Source organism: Halteromyces radiatus (genome assembly GCF_025201355.1).
Source record: "Halteromyces radiatus strain CBS 162.75 chromosome Unknown BX664scaffold_1, whole genome shotgun sequence".
NCBI lineage: Eukaryota > Fungi > Mucoromycota > Mucoromycetes > Mucorales > Cunninghamellaceae > Halteromyces > Halteromyces radiatus.
In genome coordinates this window covers 3,643,533-3,655,372 of record NW_026251687.1, presented here as the reverse complement: position 1 = coordinate 3,655,372, position 11,840 = coordinate 3,643,533, and the positions used below count along the sequence as shown (strand labels likewise).

The 11,840-nt window shown below is 31.5% G+C and overlaps 6 protein-coding genes across 6 annotated transcripts; 5 read left to right on the top strand and 1 right to left on the bottom strand.

The window, feature by feature from the left end:
• Positions 1 to 356: 356 nt before the first annotated feature.
• On the top strand, positions 357 to 1,231 carry BX664DRAFT_322333 (uncharacterized protein). Its single transcript, XM_051543474.1, has one exon. The coding sequence runs from the start codon at positions 396 to 398 to the stop codon at positions 879 to 881; it is 486 nt and encodes a 161-aa protein (XP_051405463.1). The 5' UTR covers positions 357 to 395; the 3' UTR covers positions 882 to 1,231.
• Positions 1,232 to 1,822: 591 nt separating this feature from the next.
• On the bottom strand, positions 1,823 to 3,010 carry BX664DRAFT_322329 (uncharacterized protein). The gene is made up of 6 exons (XM_051543473.1): positions 2,911 to 3,010; positions 2,755 to 2,835; positions 2,628 to 2,677; positions 2,464 to 2,550; positions 2,290 to 2,375; positions 1,823 to 2,169 (listed from the first exon to the last, which is right to left on the bottom strand). The coding sequence occupies exons 1-6, from the start codon at positions 2,954 to 2,956 to the stop codon at positions 2,094 to 2,096; spliced, it is 426 nt and encodes a 141-aa protein (XP_051405462.1). The 5' UTR covers positions 2,957 to 3,010; the 3' UTR covers positions 1,823 to 2,093.
• Positions 3,011 to 3,889: 879 nt separating this feature from the next.
• Positions 3,890 to 4,430, top strand: BX664DRAFT_255780 (velvet factor; the record flags this gene model as incomplete). Its single annotated transcript, XM_051540430.1, has 3 exons — positions 3,890 to 3,986; positions 4,113 to 4,197; positions 4,271 to 4,430. The coding sequence occupies 3 exons, from the start codon at positions 3,890 to 3,892 to the stop codon at positions 4,428 to 4,430; spliced, it is 342 nt and encodes a 113-aa protein (XP_051405461.1).
• Positions 4,404 to 5,528, top strand: BX664DRAFT_322327 (uncharacterized protein). Its single transcript, XM_051543472.1, has one exon. The coding sequence runs from the start codon at positions 4,532 to 4,534 to the stop codon at positions 5,231 to 5,233; it is 702 nt and encodes a 233-aa protein (XP_051405460.1). The 5' UTR covers positions 4,404 to 4,531; the 3' UTR covers positions 5,234 to 5,528.
• A 211-nt stretch (positions 5,529 to 5,739) lies between these two features.
• Positions 5,740 to 8,438, top strand: BX664DRAFT_310809 (uncharacterized protein; the record flags this gene model as incomplete). Its single annotated transcript, XM_051542564.1, has 8 exons — positions 5,740 to 5,784; positions 6,392 to 6,459; positions 6,619 to 6,865; positions 6,964 to 7,054; positions 7,157 to 7,328; positions 7,414 to 7,877; positions 8,106 to 8,326; positions 8,424 to 8,438. The coding sequence occupies 8 exons, from the start codon at positions 5,740 to 5,742 to the stop codon at positions 8,436 to 8,438; spliced, it is 1,323 nt and encodes a 440-aa protein (XP_051405459.1).
• Positions 8,439 to 9,017: 579 nt separating this feature from the next.
• On the top strand, positions 9,018 to 11,614 carry BX664DRAFT_322325 (major facilitator superfamily domain-containing protein). Its single transcript, XM_051543471.1, has 8 exons — positions 9,018 to 9,505; positions 9,583 to 9,651; positions 9,728 to 9,921; positions 10,007 to 10,192; positions 10,268 to 10,565; positions 10,654 to 10,865; positions 10,951 to 11,060; positions 11,126 to 11,614. The coding sequence occupies exons 1-8, from the start codon at positions 9,194 to 9,196 to the stop codon at positions 11,338 to 11,340; spliced, it is 1,596 nt and encodes a 531-aa protein (XP_051405458.1). The 5' UTR covers positions 9,018 to 9,193; the 3' UTR covers positions 11,341 to 11,614.
• Positions 11,615 to 11,840: the final 226 nt, after the last annotated feature.

Sequence of the window (11,840 nt, the reverse complement as noted above, 5' to 3'; positions counted from 1 at the left end):
TGATTCAGTTGTAGAAGAAAATGATTTTCTTTAAAAATATATATATATATGTACGTATGTTTATTTTTAAAACAATGCAAGAGGAATAATAATAATAATAATGACACATATGAATCCCTTGGATAATTTGGTAATTCCCTTTTTGAATATAAAGTAAATAAAGATTTTCTTGGCCTGAGCCCCCCTTTTAAATTACCTCCTTTCTTCATATTGAAAAAAAAAAAGAATAAGGTTAAAAATAGAAATTTGGCGCCCCGCTATAAAGAAAATCGCATCATCATTAAACTATTTTTAACCCATTTGAGGAGAGTATAAAAAGGAGACCAACTGGAATGTCTTCATTTTCTTTTCTTCTCATCTTTTTATTTATTTATTCCATATACTTTATAGACAATATGTATACCAACTATATTACTAACGAATCATCATCATCATTATTGATGGATCGTAAACGCAAACGTTCTTCAAGTGGGCTACGAGTTCATTTTTGTACCAAACCTCAAGAAATCATCGATACTTATTCATCATCAGAATATAATCGTAGTGGATTATTCCCTGATTATCATCAAGACAATCATTCATCCAAGGATTTTATTTTGACTTTATCATTTGGTTTTTTATCTCCTCCTTCTTCACCACCTACTATATCAACAAAGAAGGCTAAGGTTGACAAGAAGAAGAAACCAAAATTATCCATTGATACTAGTACAATTCACGATGGTCCTTTGTATTTCACCAATATGACTACCAATCATCAAAAGAAAGATCAACAACAACAACATCAATTAATGACTCCCATTGATGATGATGATGATGATGATGAAAGAACTACTTTGGAAAATACTGAAATCAATCGTCGATGTCTAGTTACTGCAATATAATTATATTTCCCTTTTTATTATTATTTTTATTATTATTATTATTATTATTATCTGATACCATCTCCACCTTCATCATCACCATCATTACTATTTCAGCTTGACTTTTGTAGATAGTTTTTTTTTTTGTTTTGATTTATATTTTCCACTCCTCTCAAAAGTATCATGTTTTTCTTTAGTTTCCCATTATCATCATCAACATCATCATCATTGTATATAGTATCAATTATTATTTTTTTTATTATCTATCTATCTATATATTATATATAAATAAATAGACTCTTATATATATATTATCACTTCAACCTTTTCACTAAATAAAGCATTGTATTTTCATTGGTCATTCAATTTAATCGCCATCGCAGGAATCCAAAGGGTGTAACCATTTCTTTTATTTTTTTAAACTGTTCAATTTCACAAAATTGGATTCCCTACGTCTAATAGTGCGTATGTAGCCAATCAAAAAGCACATCCATAATATTGGATTAACGGGGTAATGAACTTTAATTGTAATATACTTTTTTTTCTCTGGTATTCTAATCGTAAATATATATATATCTATATATATATAAATATAGTCTTTTCTTTTTTTCCTTCACCAGTATACGTACTAAACCAAACTTGGGTGACTTTATTCATTTGACTTTGATGTCCCACTCTTATTCATTCATTCATTTATTTATTTATATATTTATTTATTATTACCATTATTATGATACTATGAACCTTTGCTTATCGTACATTTTGAACAAATGACATTATAATCTAGTCTAGAATGTTCATCATCCATTTTTCATCTCTTAACTTCTATTATCATATCCTTTTTATTATTTTTTTCATTTGCTATTTATTCTGTAAACAAAGTTTCCTTCTTCTTCTACTAATAGTAACAATGATGATAAAAATGGATTTTATTTTCATACCAAAAAAGTAAAAAATCAAACTTGCCTTGGCAACATTCCCAAAAAAAAAGTACATAATTCAGTTTCCGTTCACTGAGTCCGTAATGACCTTTTTGTCAAAATCAAATATGTGTATGCATAATGAAGAACTAAACTATATATATATATATATATCAACTATACTACATATACTACTACCAATCAAAGGGAAAAAAACAAGTGTAATAGCGATGAATAACGATGGATGATGTATAATGATAAAGTATACAATCTGACTAAAGTATATAATATGTAAACCAATATGAAGAATTCTTTATTTTGTTTCGCCTTGAATGGTGACTACTAATCTACGTCCACTGTTCGAAATACGATGTTCACATAAATAGATTCTAAAAAAAAAAGGAAATAGAGAGAGAAAGAGAGTAAATCAACAAAGTTGTGTGAGTAAAGGTTTTTCGCTTTCTATACTTAGCCTAGTCTAGACTATTGAATTTTCCTCATTTCATTACCCTTGCCATGTACCGAGATTCAACCTTCCATTTGTGATAGGGATATTCAATGAGACACCTACAATACCAGATTTTAAGTGTCCAGGCTAAAGAAAAAAAAAAAAAGAGTAGGAGTCAGTATCACTGTGATGATCCATCCTTCCATATATTCAAAGAGTTTTTCAATTTGTTTACCATATCATCCGGTCCTTCGTCTGTATGTGTATAAGGAAAAGTTTCCGGTACAATCTTGTCAAGTCCCATACTCATATCGTCACGAACCTAGAGAAAGTAATAAAAGGGAATGAATTCATTTTATCATGTTTCAAAAATAAAGAAAGTCTTTTTTTTTTTCTTACATCAGGATCACAGTTTTCGTTTATCATTAAAGAAGCAGATGTATGTTGCACTAAAATAACCAAAAACGCGACATTATATAAAAAGTGAGTTCTTTTTTTTCAACAATATCCTATTTGTTTAGTTTACAAAAGAAGTTTGCCATGCCAATCTTGATTTTCTTAATATCGGGCACTTGGTCAAGGATTTCACCATGAACAAGAAAGCAACCTAAATTTAAATATAAGGTTATATCAAAATATAATTTTTATAATAGTTTTTTTTTATTTTTATTTTTATTTTTACCTTTTGAACGCGCACGGAGCCGAATTTCTTGTTGGAACCAAGTCATAAGATAGAATGAACTTGACAGAAAATAATAATAATAATAATAATAGTAAAAAAGGAAGAAAAGTAAAGAGGGAAAAAAAAAAAGTCCCAGAGGAAGGGGTTTGAAACAAAGTCTCAAAACTAAGTGTAACCTCATTCCAAATTCGCTTGGGGCCGATAGCCAACCATTTTTATTCATATCCAAAAGAGGGAAATATCTTCAATTGAGGTCAAAATACATTCTACTTTTTTATTTTAATTGGCTAAAAGTTTTTAGATTATTATAATCGTTTCTTTAATTCCGGGAAAGTGCTTTCCCGTTGTTCCCCTTTTTTTTTTTTATTTTTTTATTTTTTTATTTTTTATATTTTTTTCTTCTTTTTTTCTTTTGTTCCTTTTTTCTTTTTTTGTTTCTTTTTTTTTTTTTCTTCTTCTTCTTATCTATTTTTCTTTATATTATTATTATTATTATTATTGGAGTTTCATGAAATACTCTTATATTCATACAATGACCTCTTGTACTTATAGGTTTATCCCATCTTCTTTGATAGACCTTCCTGATCAAAGGTGAATAAATGAAAAGAAATGGATTACATATTTCTAACATTTTAATTTTGTAGAAGTTACGAATTGGTTATACGACAACAACCACAAAGAGCTAAAATGAGTGTCATCAATGAAAGAGGTAAATAGAATAATATATAATTTATAATTACAATCATTAATATAAATAGAAATATATAGATCGTCGACCTATTGAACCACCACCTATTTTACAATTACATTTACTTCATTGCTCACCCGATGATACAAAGTAAGTTCAAAAAAAAACAAAAAACATTGAGCTCCACTTTAATAACTTATTTCCTTGACCACCGCGCCCTTTTTTTTTTTTTTTTTTTTCTATTGTAGGAAAAGTCTTCAATGTCCTTTTTATTTTATGGTGGCTAATCTTATGCCTGCAGATTCGGATGAATTACTATCAACTCAAGAGTACTTGGCCGGTTCCACAGTCTCATCTCTTTACCGTCTAAGAGACATTGATGATTCAGGTAAGATCCAAAAAAAAAAAAAAAATCTATAAGATTAAAACCTCTTTCAATCACCGAACATACAATTCACTCTTTTCTTTTCTTTTTTTTTCTTTTTCTTTTTCTTTCTCTTTTATTACATTAAAGATGGTGGTTTTTTCGTTTTTGGAGATCTTTATTGTAAGAAACAAGGTCATTATCGATTACAGTTTAGTTTGTTTGAAATAGTTGAGTAAGTAATTCTAAAAGTCAATCTATTTTATCTCTAACCTTTTTTTTTTTTTTTTTTTTTGTATCTACGAAAGAGGAACTGTACAAAACAAACAAACTATTGTCTCTGAACCTTTTAAAACCTTCCTTCCAAAACATTATCCTGGTCCTGTTGAAGCTACCTTTCTTTCTCGTGCATTCTCTGATCAAGGTGTGAAAATGAGAATTCGAAAGGAACATAGACTAAACTCGTAAGTTATCTGTCGACATCTCTTCATTTTCCTTTTACTTACATTGCTTTCTTTCATATTTTTATTCATAGTGGTGCAAGGAAACGCAAATTCGATGTACAGGCTATGATGGATTCTCAACCTACTCAAAAAATTTATAAAACAATTATACCTCCACCGACAGCTACATCATCATCCTCAACAGCCTTCCATCGGTCACATACAATGAAAATGGAACCTGTCAAGATAGCTCCAGCAACTTATCATCATTATCATCATCAGATGTCACCTGTATATCAAGAATCACACCAATCGCAACAGGAACAAATAATGCAACAAGAGGTGAACCATACTCAACAACATCAAATAGTGATTCTAGAGCACAAACGCACTTCACCAGACCCACCAACAGATTATTATTCAACTAAAACGACCACCAATTTTACAAATGATCATCATAGAACAAGTCAATCACCAACACAAACAACTGATGATTTCCCTATTACCTTACTTGATGAATACTCTTTACAGCAACAACATCAACCTGCATCATGTTCATCTTCAACACATTCTTCAACGTCATCCATATCATCGACATCGTCAGCATCAGCAACATCTTCCAACCATTATCAATCTTATCAACAACAATATATTCCTTTCTCTCCACCAGCTTCTTTATCATCATCATTGCCTTACTATAGAGATTCCCCTTCACTAGAACATCATCATGTCTGGGGTAAAAGTCTCCCTCCACTGAAAGCCATCATGTCTGGTGTTTACTCTCGGTCCACTCCGTTGATCTTACCATGCCCTTTTGAAACTGTATAGCTCTCTCTTTTATTCCCTTATTTGTGTATCCATTCCATTCCTTCTTAGTCACTCTCTTTGTATGCCACAATTTTATATACTACACTTTTTTTGTTTTTTCCCCAGTTTGTCTTTTTTTTTTAGTTTCTTCTTGTTGATTCTTTATTTCATAATACCCTTGACATGAACGTTTCATATGAATGAAATAAAAACTTCTCCTCCATGTCTTATGTTATCTTTTGTTGTCATTATATATAGATATATATTATATAAATGTGCCTGTGTATGTGTGTGAGTGTTCGCGCGCATGTCTGTGTGAGGTGTGGACTTGGCAGAAATGTTGAACCTTAAAAAAAAGAAAACTTAAAAATATAATCACCGAAAAAGGAAGTAATACAACTTGCCATTGACAAATAGTAAAAGCTATCCAACCAAAAAAGGATAAGAACAAGCTGATATTACAGTACCTGATGATACCATATGATGTACTTTTTTTTTTCTTTCCTTTGCTTGTGGCTTATTATTATATGGATACTGGGTTTACAGTTGATCTTTTAAAGGAAATTCTGATGGTATTTGAACAAAATGAAGAAATTTATTGGGAATGACCTCGATCATCTTTTTTTTTTTTTTTTGTCTCATTATGATAGTGGAACTTGATGATCGATATTAAACTTGTCGTAAAAGAAAGACACTCTAATTATTGAATCAATTATCAATCATCACTTAATAAATATCACGCAATCAACACAATTCAATTATCATTGTATAGGCACGCTCATTTAAAAGTTTCCATTATCAATAATAATAATATCCATCATCATCCAATCAAAAGGTCTTCTATGATTGCGTGTTGGTGATAGATTTATTTTTAAGAGTGGCAGTTTTATTTTTTTCTTTTTCTACCTTTATATATATATATATTCTAAATTAGAATATAAGGATTTCTAACCCATTGATTGCACTACACTATCTAAGACATGACTGTGATTGACATGGCATAAATACTCAAACGGATGAACAAGATTCGACAGGATGGAAAAGATAAGTTCATTAGATAGAAGTACTTTCATCATAATGGCTTTATTAGTTTGATTGACTTCTGTTCTCACTTATCTCCTCATATCGATGACTTTCTTTTTTTTTTTTTTTTTTTTTTTTTTTTTGTTTTATTGATAGGTAGCATTCAGCTTGCATTTAAAGACAAAGACTCAGCTGAGTTTAATTGTTGACGAGGCTTCACAAATGTGGACCAATGTGGACCAACGAAATTTCTCTGTGCTTTTTCTTTCTTTTTCTTTTTTATTCTACCTTTCTTTGTTATCTTCTTACTAATCGTGTTAGAAAACAACCAACTAACCAATCACAAAAAGAAAAAAAAAAAGATAATTTATCCTATATTCAAGTTTATACCACTTTCTCTCACATTGTATGGAACAAGAAGAACAAAACATGGAACGATACGTACAAGTTAGGTCACCATCCTTGCACCAAACACTTTCTTTTCCTGTTGACGACAACACTACCGTAGAATCTCTCAAGAAAGCTATTCAATCTAATCATCCACAACAACCTGCACCTTTGAATCAACGTATTATTTTTAGAGGAAAAGTGTTATTGGATGCTGAAATACTTTCGAATATACTTGAAAAAGTAAGTTTGGATTTCCTTTTTTTTCGATTGCCTTCTAATTAGTTTTACTCAATATTCTTCTTATATATATATATATATATATATATATCATATGTTAGTCAGACGATAATACGGTACCAACATTCCATCTCGTAGTTAAACCTTCCTTATCTACTCCTAGATCTTCTTCAGCACCGCCCACTACGCAAGGTAACCATAAAAAAAAGAGAGAAAACCCCATTATAACCAGTTGTTGAAACTAACCAATTTATTATTACTATTACTATTTGGTTCAACCTTCTTTTGCGATAGATACTTCCAATGTACCACTTTCTTCATCAGTACCACCTTCAACTACAGCAACAGATACAATGCCTTTTCCACCTCAACATACTTTCGTACCTTCGTTAGGGCAAACTTCGCAAAATTATTTACCAACATTACCAGCCCTCGTTCCTGGTGGATACCAAGTCATTGCTATAAAGTATGTCACTGATTGCATAAAAAAAAATGGTATGAGGACATGATTGACAATTCTCTCCCTCTCTTTTTTTTTTTTTTTCTATTAGTGGACAATTTTATCTTGCTCCTGTTCTTGTAGCATCCTTACCTTCGACAAATTCGACAAATCCAACATCAATACCATTTTCCATGACAGGGTTATCGACATCTCAAGCACAGCAAGGATATATGCCGCCACCTCCACCACCACCACCAACATCAGTACCAACGCCAACTCAGGCAGCAGCAGCAACTGCAGCAGCAAGGATGATGGGTCGACCACGAGTGATGCAACGTGGTGCAACAGTTTGGCTTGCTTTGAAATTAGTCTTTGTCTTGTTTATAACATGTCATGGTGCAAGTATTGAACGAATCATCTTCTTCCATTTTTTAGCCCTGGTGTTCTTCATGTATCAAACAGGTCGATTCAGGTTGGTGATACGTAGAGTGACCTTGGAGGAATTACAAAATCGTTTCCAACCTGCTATTCCAGGTGGTGTAGCGGGCCTTCAGGAAAGAGAAGGAGGAGGAGGTAAGATAATTAAATAGGAGATGATGGGTTGTATTTATAAAAAAAAAAAAAAAAAAAAAAAAAGGAAAGAAAGCACTGACATAAGAATCCTTTTAATAGATCAACATCAACCAACAGTAACTCCAACACCAGCAACTCCAACTTCAACAGCAGCATCCAATGGTCCGACTTCACCATCTTCTTCTTCTTCTCCTTCTTCTTCTAATAATAATAATATTCAACAACAAGATCAACAACAAAATGAACATGACGAAAATCAAAATACAGTATCCAATTCAGATCGACAACAAGGTCAAGGACAACAGGAACGGGTTCCGGTGAATGATCCAAGAACAACAACAAGGTTATCGGTGTTGAAACGCGGAGCTTATACGTTTGTGGCATCTCTGTGGCCCAACTATGGTCATGATCCTCGGTTGGCACAAGCTTTTCAAAATGAACAAGAACAAGTAAGTTTAAGAGCACAAAAAAAAAAGTGAACTGATTTCTATGGGTTCTTTTTTTTTTTTTTTTTTCCTAACCTTTTTGACATTTCTATTTTTGTAGATGGAAGAATTATAAGGGTTCCCTGAGGGTTTTTTTTTTATATGCAGGGAAATGGATGAATTAGTTTTAGTGTGATTTAGTAGAAAAAAAAATTTTTTTATTATTATTATTATTGAATATTATTATATAAACTTTTTTTTTATTTTTTATTTTACTTCTATTGATTGAAAATAAGAATAAAAAGAAATAAAAATAGTATGATTGATTATATGTATGACATTCCTCGTTTTTCTAGACTTGATTAGTCGATATTGAATGTAGTGTTTTTTAAATTCAATATGCACGGTCAATAGTTTTAAAGATCAACAAAAGAATAAAGTAGAATTGAAAGATGATAGGGCTTGAGTTTGAATAAAAGAAGGTGATACGATCCATGTACGACATTTAATCGATCAGAATAAAAAAAATTTTGGTTACATGAGTTTTATTTTCCCACCCATTTTATAGTCATCCGGTATTTCTTTTTTTTTGATACACTGGATTCTTTTTAGATGCCCGGATGGACCTTGTTATGGCGGAGTATCAACATTTTATGCTCTTTTAATAATAATAACATGTCTACTGTATTCCATTTTAACCTTTTTCTTTCAATTTTTTTTTTTTTTTGATTACTATATATCTTTTATTCCTTTTAACTTTTTTTTCTTCTTCTTCTTCTTCTCTCTCTCTTATTTTTTATCTGTTATTTTAAATAAGGGAAATAGTCAATACCTGTTTCTCTCATTTATTTACATTCTTCCATCACATTCATTTACAACAAGAAACCCAATATGACTACTGATACAAAGGAATATACCATCGATCATGGAAATGGAAAAATCGAAATGATAGAAGAAACTATCACTACCACTATTCAATCCGAAAAATTGGAAAAACATACAAATGAAGACGAAGGTTATGGTCATTCTATTGAAAAAGGTGATCCCAACTTTGAAACTGTTATTGACAGCAAGGAAATTCGACAAATTTATAACGATAATGGTGAATTGGATTATATTCAATCTAATGAAGAAAGAGCTTTGGTACGACGATTGGATTTCTTTTATGTAATGCCTTGTATTGCCTTGATGAACTTCTTTCAGGTAACTAAAATGATAAAAATAATTATGTATTCTCACACTAAAAATGAAAAAAAACAAAACTTTGATTCTTTTGTTAGTATTTCGATAAATCGGCTTTGAGTTATTCCGCTGTGTTGAACATTATGGAAGATACTCATATTAGTTCGGTAAGACTCAAAAAAACAAAATAATAATGACCAGATGATATATTTAATCTTAAATATTTGTTGTTTTTTTTCATAGAATCAATTCTCTTGGTTGGGTTCTATCTTTTACCTTGGTTATCTTGTATTCCAAGTCCCTAATAGTTACTTCCTTCAACGTTTCCCTATTGGTCGTTATGTTGGTGTCATCATCATTTTGTGGGGTGGTGTTTTAGCTGTCACTGCTGCAGGAACAAATTTTTCTCAATTGGCTGCTCTTCGTTTCCTCTTGGGGTAAAAATATTATAGTGATTAAAAAATCAGATTATGTATCTCACCTTTTATTTTATTTTATTTTTTTTGAAAAAAAAAATGATAGTTTCTTTGAAGCTGGTATCTATCCTTGTTGTTTGATGATCATTTCTGTTATGTATCGTCGCCGTGAACAAGCTGGTCGTATTGGTATGATCTATATTTGTAATGGTGCTGCTATGGCTGTCGGTGGTTTGATTGGCTATGGTATTGGTCACATGCAAGGTACTAATGGCATGAGTGGCTGGCAATGGTAAAGAACAATAGCCCTTTTTTTTTTTCTTAATGATTCAAAAATTAACCTTCTTTTTTTTTTTTTATTAAACAGGGTGATGATCATCCTTGGTTCTGTCACTGTTTTGTTTGGTATTTTCTGTTTCTTCTTGCTGGTAGACAATCCTACTTCTCGTGCTATTTGTCGTACTGATGCATTGAAGGCCATTGTTGCTGAACGTATTCGTGATAATGCTGTGGCTGTTACTCGTGAAATCAAGGTGGCTCATATGTGGGAATCTGTCAAAGAACTTCGATTCTGGTGTTTCATTTTTGCCTCCATGTTCCTTAATATGCAAAATGGTGCTTTAGGTACTTTTAGTACTTTGATTACTTCTTCTTTTGGTTTTGACGTAAGTTCTTTATTGTTTAAAAAAAGAAATCCGTCAGGGAACTGAAGGGTACACAAGAATATATTTACTTATATATATTTATATATAGAGATTGAACTCGATTTTGCTTACTATTCCTTCTGGTGTTGCCGATATTATTTATATCTGTGTGGCTATTTATGTAAACCGTCGCTGGGGTTGGACCCTTCCTATGGCCTCTCTTTTATTGGTCTGGTCTACTATTGGTTTAATTCTTTTGATCACTGTTCCCTATGCTAAAGCCAAATTATTGGGTCTTTACATGTGCTGGGGTTTCGCCGCGTAAGTAAAAAAAAAAAAAAAGTTTTTTTTTGTGTATCCTATCATTAAATGAACGAAAATATGCTTATATCATATCCTTTCTTAGAGCATATGTCTTACTTCTGACATCTCTGGCTAACAACGTTACTGGTTATACAAAGAAAATTTTTTACTCATCTTGTACAATCGTCTTGTATACCATTGGCAATTTTGCAGGTAAGAAGAAATAATTATAGTCTAATATAAGATTAAACTGACCTTTTTTTTTTTTTTTAATATAGGTCCTCTTATGACAATGAATCAACCTGCTCCTTATTTGGGTGGCATGATTGGTTTTTGTGTTGCTAATGTGATTGCTATTATCTTGATGATGTTGGCTCACTTGTCTATGCTCAGGGAAAATCGTCGTCGTTTGGCCAGTACTACTGAAAGACAATTTGATGTATTGGATGATTTGACGGATGTTGAAAACACAAACATTATCTATAGACTTTAGTTTCTTTTTATTCCCTTTGACCATCTATATTACCTAATTAGTATAGAATGTATTACATTCTATTTCCCATCCTTATTATATATAAAAAAAATGAACACACACTATAGTGTCTCTCTCTCTCTCTCTCTCTCACGTACACGCATATACATCTTTCCCTTTATAATTATCATGATCTTATATTATTTAGTTTTTTTCCTTATTATTAGTCTTATTATTTTAGTCGTTGCTTTCTTCTAATATACATTGAGAAATAAACAGCATTTAAAAATCTTTATTTTCCATTCAAGGTTTAGTTTGTTCATTTTTCTCTCCTCTTTGGAAAAGAAATTCTATTATTGCTATTTACTAGAGACGGGGAAAAGAGGCTTGCAGCCTTTACATCATGCCGACCGCGGAGTCCATTCCCACTTATAACCTCACCAACAATCGGGTGAGAAATCAGTGCACAATTTTTTTTCCCTCCCCTTTTTTTCGCTTCCTCTGTTTTTTTTTCCTTATTT

What these genes read in the sequence shown, in the direction of transcription:
- BX664DRAFT_322333 (XM_051543474.1), top strand. Translation starts at nt 396, where the DNA reads ATGTATACCAACTATATTACTAACGAATCATCATCATCATTATTGATG.
- BX664DRAFT_322329 (XM_051543473.1), bottom strand. Translation starts at nt 2,956, where the DNA reads ATGACTTGGTTCCAACAAGAAATTCGGCTCCGTGCGCGTTCAAAAG. An exon ending in GCTCCGTGCGCGTTCAAAAG is followed by an intron (nt 2,836 to 2,910) that starts GTAAAAATAAAA and finishes ATTTAAATTTAG; the next exon opens with GTTGCTTTCTTGTTCATGGT. An exon ending in TGGCATGGCAAACTTCTTTT is followed by an intron (nt 2,678 to 2,754) that starts GTAAACTAAACA and finishes TGGTTATTTTAG; the next exon opens with TGCAACATACATCTGCTTCT.
- BX664DRAFT_322327 (XM_051543472.1), top strand. Translation starts at nt 4,532, where the DNA reads ATGATGGATTCTCAACCTACTCAAAAAATTTATAAAACAATTATACCT.
- BX664DRAFT_322325 (XM_051543471.1), top strand. Translation starts at nt 9,194, where the DNA reads ATGACTACTGATACAAAGGAATATACCATCGATCATGGAAATGGAAAA. An exon ending in ATGTGCTGGGGTTTCGCCGC is followed by an intron (nt 10,866 to 10,950) that starts GTAAGTAAAAAA and finishes ATCCTTTCTTAG; the next exon opens with AGCATATGTCTTACTTCTGA. An exon ending in TACCATTGGCAATTTTGCAG is followed by an intron (nt 11,061 to 11,125) that starts GTAAGAAGAAAT and finishes TTTTTAATATAG; the next exon opens with GTCCTCTTATGACAATGAAT.